The sequence below is a fragment of the Myotis daubentonii genome, chromosome 2 (assembly GCF_963259705.1).
Source record: "Myotis daubentonii chromosome 2, mMyoDau2.1, whole genome shotgun sequence".
Lineage (NCBI taxonomy): Eukaryota > Metazoa > Chordata > Mammalia > Chiroptera > Vespertilionidae > Myotis > Myotis daubentonii.
The window spans coordinates 7,298,978-7,313,775 of record NC_081841.1 but is presented as its reverse complement, the minus strand read 5'-3'; the positions used below and the strand labels follow the sequence as shown (position 1 = coordinate 7,313,775).

Genomic DNA, 14,798 nt, shown 5'->3' with positions numbered 1-14,798 from the left:
GTATGGAAGGGCCGTTCCTCATTCTCCGTGGCTGGTTTTTGCTTCATCTCACCAACCTCTCAATGTTGGAGTGCTCCACGTGGAATTCTGCTGTGGTGTCAGGTATGATGGCAACTGGAATTGGTCACTGGGTTTGGCATTATTGAGGCACGAGTGACCTTGACAAGAGTACTTTTGGTGGAGTGTGGGAACCAAAGCCCCATTAGCATGGGTTTAAGGACGAATGGGATGTGAGGAGCTGGAGACAGCAAATACAGACAATGTGGAGTCTCCCGCAGAGGGTGCAACTAAAGGCTCCTAACGGGAAAGTGCAATCCGGCTTTGCAACGCTGACAGGAATGGCCCAAAAGAAAATGGGGGCCGAGACCGGTTTGGCTCAGTGGAGAGAGCGTCGGCCTGCGGACTAAAAGGTCCCAGGTTCGATTCCGGTCAAGGGCATGTACCTGGGTTGTGGGCACGTCCCCACTGGGGGATGTGCAGGAGGCGGCTGATCGATGTTTCTCTCTCATCGATGTTTCTGACTCTCTATCTCTCTCCCTTCCTCTCTGTATAAAATCAATAAAATATATTAAAAAAAAAGAAAAGAAAATGGGGTCTCTCTGAGGACTTGCACTTCCGTCATAGCAGAGGTCATGTGAACCAGGTCACCAGCTGGGGACAACGAGAAACGACAGACAAAATATAAAAAGCATCAGCGTGAGGCGCTGGATACCTAGTCAGACAGCGAAGAACTGCTGGGCGGGCAGGGATTATGGAAACCCAGGACGTGAGCCTGCTGTTTAGGCTGCTGTTACTCGAGAGGCTTGAGGGACACGCGGCAGCATCAACAACCTCACAGGCTCCGGGGACAGGGACTGGAGGCCAGGGTCTGCAGGCAGAGCCCTGGTGACCGCCTCTTACTGTGGGCTGGGGTCCTGAAAGCCTGGGCTCAGCCTCAAATAACTCATTCCAGAAACTGGACTGAGGTGGTCCCCAGTGAGCGTGGTCCCAGGTACCTGGGAGACGCAAGCATAAAGGAAACCTCAAACTAGGCTTCAGATGATCCCTACCACATTGCTGCAAATCCAAAGTCTGGCACACTCACAACTCGCCAGGCCCATGAGGAGATACGACAAAATAAAGGAAACCCAACAGAAACACATCTATAAGCGAAAGGCTGCACACGTTAAAGTTATCTGATACAGACTTTAAAATAACTGGGACAATATTCAAGAGGATAAAATGGAAGACTTACAATTTTGGTGAAGAACTTTAAACTATAAAAAAAAATAACCAAGTGGAAATTATAAAATTTTAAAAATGCAACTGTCAAAATGAAGAAAATGGCTAGGTATAACAGCAAATTAGACAATGCTGAGATAAAATTAGTGGATAGGAACTAGGTCAGAAAAGAACGAATAGAATAAAGCATGGAGAGTCAAAAGATGAGAAAATACAGGAAAGTAGATAAAAGATGTAGAATATATAGTGAAAAGATCTAACATACATAATAAGTAGAGCCACAAAAACAGAAGAATTAGACAGAAGCCATATGTGAAGAGTTAACAACTGTGAACTTTCCAAAATTGACAAAAAACACTGATTTAAAATACCTTCGGAGCCCCCCTCCACCAAAAAGAAAAGCAGAAGAAGGGGAAAGGGAAGGGGAAGAAGGAGAAAGCGAAGAAGTCGTCTACACTTAAGGACTTTGTAGCGGTTTAGAACATGGCTCCAAATCCTTCCACACTCCTCCCACTGGGAGGGAATTCGTGTCTCTTTACCCTTTAGTCTGGCTCTGTAACTGCTTTACTACTAGAATATGGCGGAAGGGGTATGTCCTAGTTTCTGCACCAAGGCCTTAAGGGACCGGAAGCTTCTACCTCTTTTCTCTTGGGATCCCGCCATCACGCCCCAGGGAAGCTGAGCGCCCATGGAGGTGACTGTAGGTCCTGGACCCTCGGCCCCGGTGAACTCCCAGCCAACAGCCAGTACCAACTTGGCCAATTGTGAGTGAGTCATTTTAACAGTGGACCTTGCAGTCAAGCCACCCCAGCCGATGCTGTGTAGACTAGAGCTGAGCCTTTCACACTGAGCTCCACTCAAATTACAGATTTGTGAGCGAAATAATTGATACTGTTTTCAACCACCACATTTTGGAGTAGTTTGTTGCATAGCAATACCAGAGAATGACATATATTGGTGAACATACTGTAACATAGCAATAACTGACACATGGACCCTACTACGACTGCTGAAAACAAAATGCAAACAGAAAATATTAAAAATAGCAGAGGAGGTCATCTTCAAAGGACAGCTGGTACACTGACAGCTGGCATCTCAACAATGAAAGCCAGCGACAATGGAACGACATCCTGAAAGAGCTGAAAGAAAAAGACACCAAAGAGAATTCTATAGCCAGAAAGCAGACAAACACAAAACCTACAGGTATGAACCTGAAATTAAAACATTTCACTAGTCAGCCTGGCCGGTTTGGCTCAGTGGTTGAGCGTCAATCTATGAACCAGGAAGTCACGATTCAATTCCCAGTCAGGACACATGCCCCGGTAGTGGGCTCAATCCCCAGTGTGGGGTGTGCAGGAGGCAGCCAATCAGTGATTCCCACCATTCATGTTTCTATGTCTTTCCCCCCTCTCTCTTCCTCTCTGAAATCAATAAAAATATTTTAAAAACCGCCAAAAAGCAAAAACATTTCACTAGTCAGAGAGAGAGGGAGAGGGACCGAGACTGTCATTAGCAGACCTAAACAAAAGGAAATATAAAATTATTTTCATAAAGTAGAAGGAACCTTATCCCAGGTGAATGATCAACAATAAAGATGCTGGGGGGAAAATGAAGCCCATGAAAATGGTATATTTATAGGCAAATCTAAATGAATATTGACAATGTAATGCCTTATTGTGCTTAAAATAAGAGTATTAATAAAAAAAAAAGAACATGGCATAGAAGCCTGGAGGGGGTAAATGCAGTGAAAGGGTTCCCAGACCTGGAAGATTCTACAGTACCAATTATACCTCAGTAAGGCCAAGGATGTGCGTTACAATCTCTAGGGTTCTATCAAGAACTTGGAAGGTTTCAGATTTTGCCCTAGTTGCAAACTAACAAGTTAGCCTGACACAGTTTCATGGATGCTGGCAGGAGACACAAGATTCCTGGATCAAAGACAAAGGGCAATTTATTACTCACAGCAACAGCAGTAGCCAGAGTATCAGCATTTGTGCCAATTCCCTGGGATCCAGTTCCCACAGGGTGACATGAAGAGGGTCAGGTGACACCTGCTCATGTTGCATCAGAGGAGAGAAAACCTGAGTGCAGGGAACTGGAATCTTCTATAATTGTCCATGAGAAATCTGTTTAAGCTTTGCTCTGGAGGAAGATACTGTCTTTATTACACAGGAGAGCAGGCAAGCCGGCCTTCTGCTCTGGAGAAAGACCCTATCTCTGCCTTCCAAGGCTGCTCATCGCAGACATCCTTATATAGACAGCCCGAGCAAAGGCAACCAGCGTCTCTGTTCACAAGATGTACAGAAACGCAAGACACCCATAGAGAACTGTCTCTTAACAGTTATCACTAAAAGACAATAGAGTGTATAACTTACAAGCTAACAGAGAGGGAAAATGGAATAATTAGAAAACAATCATGAACTGCAAAAGCATTATGGTAAGTGGGAAAAAAAGTCAGACTCCTGTGACTACGTGCTGCATGATTAAAAGGTAAAACTAGCCCAGCCAGTGTGGCTCAGTGGTTGAGCGTTGACCTATAAACCAGGAGGTCAAGGTTCGATTCCAGGTCAGGGCACATGCCCAGGTTTCAGCCTCAATCCTCAGTGTGGCCGGTGCAGGAGGCAGCCAATCAGTAATTCTCTCTCATCATTGATATTCCTATTTCTCTTTCCCTCTCCCTTCCTCTCTGAAATCAATATATATATATATATATATATATATATATATATATACAAATCCCTAACAAATCTGAACAAGAAATACAGAAAATACAAAGTACCATCTCTTCAGAGCCTTCAGATACTAAAAAGAAAACAGGATATCATGAACAACTTTATGCCAATGAATTTGACAACTTAAAGTGGACAAATTTCTTGAAAACACAGCATAGCAAAACTGACACAAGAAGAAAGAGAAAATCTGTTAGTCCTATATCTGTTAAAGAAATTTAATACAGCCCTAGCCAGTTTGGCTTAGTGGATAGAATGTCAGCCCGAGGACGGAAGGGTCCCGGGTTTGATTCGGGTCAAGGGCCCAGATTGTGGGCTCAATCCCAGCAGGGGGTGTGCAGGAGGTAGCCAATGGATGATTCTTTCTCATCACTGATGTTTCAATGTCTGTCTCCCTCTCCCTTCCTCTCTGAAATAAAGAAAAACATACAAAAGAAAAAGAAATTGAATACATACTATATTTTAAAAACTTCCCACAAAGAAAACTCCAAGCTCAGATGGCATCACTCATGAATTCTTCTAGACATTTAAAAAAGAAATATCAGTCTTAAACAATTTTCAGAAAATGGGAGGATTACTTATCAACTCTTTTTATAAGTCTAGCATGAAGCTGACACTGAAATCTGATTAGAATATTTCTTAAAAAGAAAATTATAGGACAATATGTCTCATAAATATGTATAGGAAGTGCCTGTGGGGAAAGTAGAGTAGAGAAAGATTTCTTTAAAGCACATCTGTATAGCAATGGAAATGTCCAGTAAAGAGGGGGGATTGTGTAGGAGAGGAAAGATGGCAGGGGGATGGCCTCAATGAGACCCATGAGCGAAGCATCTCTAGCCGGAACAAACAAGGAAGGCCCAGCACATGGGTGCAGATGGGGCAGACGGGGTATAGCGAGCTTATGGTACTTCTCTTCTGGTTGTTTATTTTCTCAGTGAGGCAGATGCCAGGCCGTCCGTGGGGGTGAGCACGAGGAGGGGCTGGAGGTAGAGGAGAGGACAGGTATACCGTCCCGGAGAGTCGGACAGGGATGACCCCGAGAAATGCCGGGCTGACAACAGGATGACAGGTCACTTGGAGCTGATGTCATGATTTGGGGTGGGACCAGTGGGTGTGGAAGGGTGTTCCGTCAGCCATGGTGGAGAGAACGGGAATGGACTCCTGTCGGGGTTGTGCCCAGCAAACATAATGGAGAGAGAGAGCTACAGGAAGGCGGAGAGTACGTGCAAGGGTGTGACTGTGAGGATGGCCATGGCGTTGAAGCGGTAAGAAGTAAAGTCCACAGAAGGGATGGGAAGAGGTTTCCTGACAGGCAGCTGCACAGCAGTCCAGGCGCAGAAGCACCGCGGGCTCGAGAGCCAGCCCCCTTCTGCGAAGCGGAGAGCACGTGTGGCACATGCCTTGGGGTGAGAGGCCTGCTTCTGCTGGGATGCCAGTGAGGGCGGGCAGGTTTCATCAAATAGCATATGCCACAGTCAACGTCACGGTCAATGACTAATTCGTACCAGGAACACAGTATGGACGTTATCACAGTGTACACAGCAATGCGACAAGCGACTGCCCGGGGCTCATAGCGGAAGAGCACAGGGAGGCCAGACATGGGGCCAGAGGGAGAGGCAAGGCCCTAGGAGGGGCCCTTTCAAGCCATGCTCATCAGCTGATGTGTTAAGGACATGGCAACCCTTGAAGAGTTGATTAGGGGAGCGGGTAATCAGATGTGTCCTCTAAGATGATTCTGAGAGGAGGGCAAGACTGCAGACAGAGCGCCCGGCCAGTGTTGCTCAGTGGTTAAGCATCGATCTATGAACCAAGAGGTCACAGTTCGATTCCCGGTCAGGGCACATGCTCAGGTTGTGGGCTTGATTCCCCAGTGGGGGGCAGCTGATCAATGATTCTCTCTCATCACTGATGTTTCTATCTGTCTCCCTTTCCCTTCCTCTCTGAAATCAATAAAAATATATATATATATTTTAAAAAGACTACAGACAGAACAACATCCCAGGAGGCAGGGAGCAAGGAGTCCACATACACAGCCACTATGGCCTGAAAAGAGAGCCAGCAGCAAAATGGAGAGTAACAGGACCCCTGATTTTGGATTAGAATGTGACCGGAATGCAGCCTCCCTGTGACTAATTCCTGGCCAAAGGCATTTAGGTGGAAGGCATGTGTGCAACTTTCCAAGAAGTGTTCCTAAAGAGAGTGCCCTTCCGCCTTCCTGTCGGCTGGAAAGGTGGCTGTGACAGCTGGACCATATGTGGCCAGCTGGAACCATGTGGTGGCCTAGAGAACGGAAGCCACACATGGGGGAGCAACAAGACAGGAGGAGCCTGGGCCCCTGAGGACTTTGAGGAGCAGGGCTGCCACAACAGCCCTTTCTAGCATGGGTGCCGCTTCCGAGAAAATGGAAATCCTATCCGGCTTCCCCACTACCCTGTGGGGCTTCCTATCACTCAAGCCCGACCTAAGTGTAACTGACAGAGAAGCAGACTCAGGGTGCACGTGGGAGGAAAACCAACAGAATTTGTTAAGGACCCAGATGTGGGGCTGTGGGAGGCGGAGGACTCAGGATCACTCCTGGGTGTCTGGATTGCACAACCATGTAGATGGATGGTGATGCCCTTTGCTGACACGGAAATGCTTGGATGGGAGCAGGTTAGAGAGCAGAGCAGACAGACGCCAGAGCCAAGTCAGGAATGTCAGGAATTCCAAGAAGAGATATGAGCTTAGCTTGAAGCCCCACCCAATTTGCTCTTGTGCTGTCTCAACACATGGAAACAGCTGCCCATGAAGAGAAATGGATGCGGAACCAGAGGACACCAAGATCCTGCTTCCTCACTGCCTCCTGTGCAACCTGGAGCAACCTGCTCATCCCGGAGCCTCGGTTTTCTCATCCACACGAGGAGACGCTGCCTGCCCCGCTCCCCTCGCAGGCCGCTGGAGGATGCGCTGATGCACCGCGTGCGGAAGTACGCTGACGATAAGGTGCACCAGTACAGGTGTAGTTAATAAACTGCTGGTAAAGGGTTTAACCTGTGAGGCGGAAGTCTGCCCAGAGCAGGGCTCAAGCTTCCCAAGACAAAGCTGGAATCCCGTCAATGGATACTTAGAACTCATAGGACTTGGGGATGATCTGCATGTGGAGGGTGTGGAGCCCCCAAGGTAGGGCACCTCAAAAGCAAGGATGGCCCTGGCCCGGTGGCTCAGTTGGTTGGAGTGTCATCCCGTTACCAAAAGGTTGCGAGTTCGACACCTGATTGGGGCGTGTACGGGAGGCAACAGATCAGTGTTTCTCTCACATTGTCGTCTATCCCTCTCTCTCTAAAGTCAATAAAAACATATCCTCCGGTGAGGATAAAAAACAAAAAGTAAGGATGAGTGGCCTCCAAAGAGTGGACCCCTGCCCTGGTCAGCTGTGCTCTCCGGAACAGCAGTCCTCAGCGGCAGGCCTGGGGAAGGGCAGCCAGAGCTCCGACTAGTTCTGCTTTGTTTAAACTATGTCTGGACTGGCCACTGAACTGTATTCTTGCCCACCTGCCCACTAGGGTGCCTCTGCCTCAGTTTCCCTGTGGAGCCAGGCCCTGAATTCTCACCTGATTGGCTGGGGCCGATACATTGCCTTACTCTTCTCCTGGTGGCTGGACCTTGACCCCCAGCTGCCACTTCCTGAGACTCTTGCTGCCACACCTGCTTACTCAGAATGACCCTGAGGTTCCCTTCTCACCAAGGCTCTGGGTGCACCTAGGATCCAGCCAGAGCCTTCTGCCTGCAGGTCCCCCCTCCGTGCCTCCCATGTCTGGAACAACCTTATCCATTCTGTTCTGCCTGACTCACTCCTACTCATTCTCCCACACACAGCGGAGCCCACCAGGAAGTGGTGCCTCCTTGTGTCCCCCTGTTCCGTGGGCCCCTCACGCAGTATTGCCTGGTCTGCAGGTGGCCTCCCCCAAGGACTGCGTGTTCCTTGAGAGCACAGAGCACGTTTTGTCATCTCACAGCAGCAGCTGGGCCTGGCCCAGGACTCCAGAGACACGAGGTGCTCGGAGCGTGGTGACTGGATGGATGGAGGGCGGGATGGCGAGAGGAATACATAAACGGAAAGGGGCTGTTAGTAGAAGCCAACTCAATGCCAGCCTGCAGGATCCCACGTGCCTCGGCGCCGTGCATTCTAGGTCCTTGGCTACTCCTCTCCCCTTTTCCTAATAGCCCCGCAGCTGGCTTCTGACCCCTTCCTTCTAGCCCATGGCCGACCCAGTGTGCCCTGAGAAGTGACAGCTATCTACCTGTTATAAGCTCTCCTGAACAAAACTAGGCTAGCCCCTAAAGACTGTCATGCCTTTAAGACCCAGGGCGACAGGTGACCCCTGGGCCTTACCCGACCTAGCCTTCTCTCTATCTGCACGGGTCAAGCCCCACAGTAGGAAACAGCCCAGTCTTCTGTGCCCCCTGCCCCTGCTCCAGGGACCCTGATGGAGCTCTCCACTGAAGAGCGGTTCCCTCTCTCACCCCTCTCCTGAGCCCTCAGATGTGGGCCCAAAGCCAGGGGCCTGGGGGAGTCCAGGGAAAGATGTGCGTGTCGCAGCAGACCCTCACTCACCGGAAGGCGGTCTGTGAGTTCCGGGGGCTGACCAGGATGCAGTCCCAGGTGCGAGTGGGAACGCTGTGGAATAGCATCAGCTGCCCCTCCTCCCGAATGCGGCCACTCGAGGTGTAGTCGGCCAGAGTCACCTCCTTCACCCGGAACGGGTTAGAGAACAGGCTGGTGACGCTGCTGAGGGTGTTAACCAGGCGGCCGAAGAACTGCATCTTCTGCGGGGCCAGTGGGGGGCCCTGCTGCCTCCCCGCTCCGTCTGGAAGAAATCGGGGTCTCTGGTTAGCGGGGCCCAGACTCCCAGGCCCATCTCACCAAGGGCAGCAGTTTCCTGCCCAGGTGCCCATGGCTCCCCACCAGCGTGGTTCCCCTGATGCTGGGCCTGGAGGGAGCTGACAAGGAAGGGAGAGAGAGAATGGCACTGAGTGGGAGGGAAGAGGCCTTGTGGGGTAAGAGAGATGCCACCGGCACAGGCGACCGGACCCAGTTTCCCAGCAGAGACTCAGTTTCCTCATCTGTGGTATGGAGCCGTGGTGATCAAATGAATGCACACACGGGCGGCCCTGCCCTGGGCCAATGGAGCGGTTCTCCTTACGTGGGGAAGGGGGAGAGTCAACTTTCTGGTACGAGAAGAGCTTGGCAGGGTCATTTCAATTCCACAAACAAGCAGTGACCCCTCTCTGCCAGAAACCACCAGGGGAGGGAGGCTAGTACTTGTCTGACACCTTTAACGCCTGCCCCACTGGTTTCCCAAGGAGCTCCGAGGGAACACAAAACCGAGCTCCCGGAAATGAACAGGAATGAAAAGACAGAAAAAGCGAACACCTATTTGGGGGGACATTTTACGTTTCATGTTCATGGGGTCACAGTTTCTGCTATTAAATTATCCTGTTTGGGTGATAGAATGATTATATTTTTAAAAATGTATTTTTATTAATTTCAGAGAGGAAGGGAGAGGGGGAGAGAGATAGAAACATCAATGATGAGAGAGAATCATTGATCGGCTGCCTCCTGCACGCCCTACACAGGGGATCGAGCCAGCAACCAGGCATGTGCCCTGACTGGGAACTGAACCATGACCTCCTGGTTCATAGCTTGACGCTCAACCACTGAGCCACACCAGCCAGGCATGGATGACAGAATTAGATGTCTTGTTATTTCCTGGGTTCCCAGAAAGCACTCTGCCTCCCTGAGTGAGTGTCACCAAAGTCAGGGGACACTCAGCCAGAGGCTGCCCTCTGTCTCTGTGCGGCACACACCTGCCAAGAGTGTGTCCGACCCCGAGGACAGAGGGTGGAGGTGTGGGCAGGGGAGTGGACACTGGTCACACCCTGGCTGTGTGTTGAGGAGCAAATCAGCTTCAGGAACAACAGGAACAAGAGGCCTCATTTAATTCTCTAAACAGAGAATACGAGTCAATAATAACTACATCAGAGGCGTTTACTGAGCACTTACTAGGGAGCAGGCCCTGAGCTAAACACGTCACGTCACTGTCTCGTGTCTTTCTCACCAAACCACAGGAGGCAGATGCACTGAGCACACCGCACAGCTCCGAGCAAACTGCGTTCAAGTCCCAGCCTCACCAGCAACTCGGGAAAAGCATGCGGCGTTCTGTGACAGGCTCAGCGGCATCGAGCCCCCGACGCACCCATGCCGCTCATGGGCCACAAGCACGGCCTGCAGAGTCCCTGCCCCCCTGCCCCCCAGCCCCTGCAGCCTCTCCCCTGGAGTCCCACCCTGTCAGCTCCAAACCACGCATGATTCCAGAAAGCAATGCTGTTTCACGCCTCCTTGCCTGTCGGCATTGACCTGTCTCTCTGAAATGTCCTTCCCTGCCTTTGATCCTCCTGCACAATCCCTACTACTACTCACACCAGACACTCGTGGGCCTCGCGGTGGGCCTGTTCCAAGAGCTGATACCTATTAACCAGCGCGTCCGCACCCCCACCTACCCAACTGTTACCACTGTAGTCCTCATTTCACGCATGAAAAAATCAAAGCACAGAGAGGTAGAGTGACACGCCCAAGGTCACACAGCCAGATGGGCAGGCTCTGGAGTCTGAGCTCCTTCAAGGCAGGTGCTACCCCTCTGTACACTCACCCCTAGCACTAAGCTTGGCCCACAGAAAGTTTGTTAAAACATAATTTACATAATTTAATGGAGTGGAAATTATGCACAGCAAAAAAGAGAGAAATAGACTGAGAGAAAACATACCAAAATACTCAGGGTAGATAAGGGTATAGGCTTTATGGGAAATTTTTTTCTTTTCCCTACTTTCCAAATGGTATGGAAAATTATTCTATTTTTTAAAGAAAAGTAGGTGGGGTGGTAGCCGGAGGGAAACGAGGGTGGGAGTAGGTAGAGGTTGCAAAGGGGGGACAGATGGGGATGGAAGAGACTTTGCTTCAGGCGATGAGCACATGATGCAGTGTGTTTTGTTGAGTCACACAATAGAAACCTGTATGGTTTTGTGAACCAATGTTGCCCCAGTAAATTCCATTTTAAAAAAGAAAGTTGGCGTATAGGGGAGATGGGGCCTGTGGGGGCCAGGCGTGGCTTAGAAAGACGGCAGGAGGCTCTGGAGGGCAGGCTGGCTGCCCTGGGAATGGTGCTCGCAGGAAGTGGGGAAGCCAGGAGCACCGGCAGGGAGCCCACTCAGGTTAAGGGGTCCAGCTGGATGAAGGAAGGTACCCCGCCCCAGAGGAGACACGCCCTCCGGGTCCTGCCTCCCACAGACAGCAGCCTGGCCGCTGAAAGGACACACCTGCTCTCCTCCCGCCCCCGGCTGGGCAAGCGGGTGAAATGACACAATGCGGGGCAAGTGGCCAGGACGCTCTGGGCACACAAACAGTGGCCGCTGTTATCACGAGGTGGAAGAAAGGAAATGAAAACCACCGCGCCACATCCTGGAACAATCATAACAGGCCAAGGGGAAAGTGGCCAGTGTGGCATGGACAGCGCACGCCTGCGTCCTGGCTCAGCTCATTCCTGACCCCCTCCCGCCCCCACCGCCTCTGACCTCAGACCCAGGGGTTTTTCCAGCGCAGCTGCAGGAGGAGGACGAGGAGGACGCAGGACGCTGGGCTGGGGAGCCGGCTGCCTTCCCAACCTGTAAGGTCCCTCCCAGCCACCGCTCCCCTGCACAGCCTTGTCACCCTCTCTTCCTCTCGCTCTCATAGCTGCTTCCCCTTTGACCTCTCCAGGGTGTCCACATTTGCTTTCACTTGCTGACAACTGTTCTCATCCTCACCTGGGCTTGTTCTTTGCACCTGAGTGGTGCCAGGTCACCTGACGGCCCTACCCTGCTGGGCACCTGCAGCTGCTACAAGCAGCCCTCAAACGCCACAAGCCGCACGACGCGAACGAGAGCTTGGTGGTGACCGTGATGGCAACAGTTCTGACTCTACTCCAGGCAGCCTCCAGGCGCGGGTTTTGCGTCCCCCGGAGTGTGGCTGGCTGTTCTGGCCTGTTCTCAGTGTTGCTCCCCCGCCCCCGGCAGAGGCCCAGCTTGCCTGCTCAGGTGCTTCAGGGAAGGCGCCCCTGGAGGAATTGTAAGGCAGGAAGGACAAGCAATATTATCCCCATTTCTGAGATAAAGAAACTGAGGCCCCGAGAGGCCTTAAATGGTGGGTGTTCAAAGAGCAATTTAAGAAGGACATGTTGATGTCCACCAGAAAAACAAACAGAAAGCCCTCACCGGGATCAGAGGCGACTGGAACCAACAGGTAGAATCTTGGGTGAACTTCCTGGAAGGGGTTCATAAAGTGAGTAGTCACAGGGGGACCCCACGCCCAGTCCCTGTCTAAACAAGCACACAGCCCCTTGCGGGGAACGTGTCGGCGAAGAACGGCGAGAGGAGGTGACTCTTGAGCTGGACCTTGAAGTTGGGGACAGGGTGGAGGTCCTCCCAGCAGACGGAGCCCACGAGAATGAGTGGGAAAGCCTGGGGCCTGGAGCCCATCCGGGAAGGAGCATCGTCACTAGTCCAGGTGGCACAGAGGAGGGGCTACGACTACTGCTGCTGTCCACATGGGTACTGGTCACCAGGCGCCGTTTGTCCAGCACCGGCCATGCCAGCCTTGACCACCGCCACCCTGTCAAGTGGGCTCGATCGGTGTGGCAGGTGGGGGAGCTCGTGGTGAAACAGCTCTCCCAGAGTGAAGGGACACCTCCTGGCCTGTCCCCCCTGGAATGCCCCCCCCCCCCCGCCCCAATTCCTGCCGGAGCCTCTGCTCCTCCTTCAAGGCCCAGCTGCGCCCTGGGAACCCTCAGGGCACTGGATCTGCCCCTCCTGCCACACTCCCTCCCAGCTCACCCCACAGCCCTTTCTGTGCCTACGCACCATGAGGGCCTGGCCCACCCACCCACCTTACACCCCTCTGTGCAAATCAGACCCTGTGAGGGGCTCCCCATCACCTTCCAGAGAAAGAATGTGAGCATCCATGTGGGCTGGCCTGGCCCACCCTCCAACCCACTGCTTGCACTGCTGCTCCAGCCACACTGCCCACCACAGCCGCCCAGAGCATGCCACTAGGGCCTCAGTGTCGCTGCACCCTCCCCGCCCCCCATCTTCCGTCTTGGAGGATGCTCTCAAAAAGGCCTGTTAGACAAATGAATAATCCCTCTTATCCCTCTTGTCCTTAAAGGTGGGGCTCATACGCCACCTCTTCTAAGAACCATGCTCTGTGTCTCCCCTGCTCTCAGCCCCCGGTGCCCCTGCTCCTGCCTCTGTACCCCCACTGCCCAGCGCACACACACTGCAGTACTTACCCTGTGCTTATGGGGATGTATCTGTGGGTTTGGGCTGCCCACCTGCCCCCTTTTGATTTGTTTATCAAAGCACCTAGTTAGTGATTTAGCCAAGCACCTAATATGTGTTTGGTGAATGAACCAGTGAGAACTAGTGAATGAGCCGGTTGGAAGCCCACAGGCTGGCACCTCTGAGGCGCTCCTGTCTAACTCCCCTGCAGGTGGTAACAGAACACACACCCTACTCCCCACCCACTCGGAGCTGCATCACCTCTAAGAAAGGCTCAGGGGGCGCTCACCCTGTGCCAGGGGAACCTTTATGGGGCTCCCGCTGGGGCCCAGGAGGGATGCTGTGCTTTGGTCTGGAAAGCTCAGCTTTATAGACACGAGCTGAGCTCACACTCCAAGGGGGGAAAACTCTCACAGCCTCTGCCTCCTTCTCCAAGAAGCCTGGCCAGAGGGCAGGACGCCACTGGGAGGTGCGTAACAGGATCCTCAGGCAGCCGGGCCAGGAAGCTGACCTCACGGGACTGGCCACGTGGGGACCCTGGGAACACACGCAGAACTGCTCCAGCTGGAAATCAGGCCTCCTGAGCCGCTGCTTACGACAGGATGTCCCATGATCGGAGCAATGGCCACAGGACAGCGACACCCTCCTGTGCAGCCCAGGGCTCCACGGGGTCTGATCAGAGCCCCGGCCGCTGGCCACTGCGTGCTCCCTTCCTGCGCCTCGGCACGTGAGCGCATCTCCCCACAGCCACCTGCTCTGCGGCCGGCAGGGAATTCTCTTTCTGCTGGCTGCCTCGCAGCTCACAGGTGCCCATTATAGAGGGCAAGCGCAATGGTGGGGAATACGGGAAACCGAGGCCCAGGGAGAGGAGATGGGAGGTGTGCCTGCAGCTGCACTCATGCCTTCTTCCTGAGACTCCTGAGCAGCACTAGGCAGAGGGCCTGCACATAGTAGGCACTCAGCTGGTGAGTGAGGAAAGACTAGATGAAAGTGGGGGTCAAGTCAAATGCCATCTCCACCTCCCACCTGAGCCTCTGGACCGCCAAGGCTGCCTACAAGACAAAATGTCCCTCCACACGTTCACTCTGACCCCAGCTCGTCCCTCATTCCTACGCGAGTGACAAGTGGGGAAGAGCTCGCTCCCATCCCCTTGCACCCCAACACCACTGCTACATTCACCCCGCACCCCCTGGGTACCAGGCGCCTCACCACATCTTTTAGGTAATTATCATATTTAATCCTCAAGACACTCATAAAAGAAGGTACACCTCTGCCATAGTACATCCAGGAAACTGAGGCACAGGAGGGTACGGAACTTGCCAGATCTGAACCGAAATCTTTGGAATCCAGAGCCCCAGCTCATACTCCTCAGACTCCCTCAGGAGCAAGCCTGAATGGGAGACGGCTGAGTCAGGCCTGATCTTCAGGCTCTTGCACTCCAAAAGCTGAGGTTCCGTCTTACAAATGCACTGCCATTCACATGAGTCAGAGCCAAAGGCT

At 52.4% G+C, this 14,798-nt stretch overlaps 1 protein-coding gene across 4 annotated transcripts in view; it reads right to left on the bottom strand.

Moving 5' to 3' along the window:
* The window catches only part of PLA2G6 (phospholipase A2 group VI), a 40,086-nt gene that overhangs the window by 23,286 nt on the left and 2,002 nt on the right, over window positions 1-14,798 (bottom strand). The window contains exons 1-2 of one of the 4 annotated variants that reach the window (XM_059681568.1): window positions 11,559-11,728; window positions 8,545-8,797 (exon numbers count right to left, since the gene is read on the bottom strand). In XM_059681568.1, the coding sequence (XP_059537551.1) occupies window positions 8,545-8,753 (209 nt within the window). In that variant the 5' untranslated portion in view covers window positions 8,754-8,797; window positions 11,559-11,728. Of the gene's footprint in view, window positions 1-8,544; window positions 8,798-11,558; window positions 11,729-14,798 lie in introns of those variants that run through there. The other 3 variants (XM_059681571.1, XM_059681569.1, XM_059681570.1) reach the window with 3 other exon arrangements.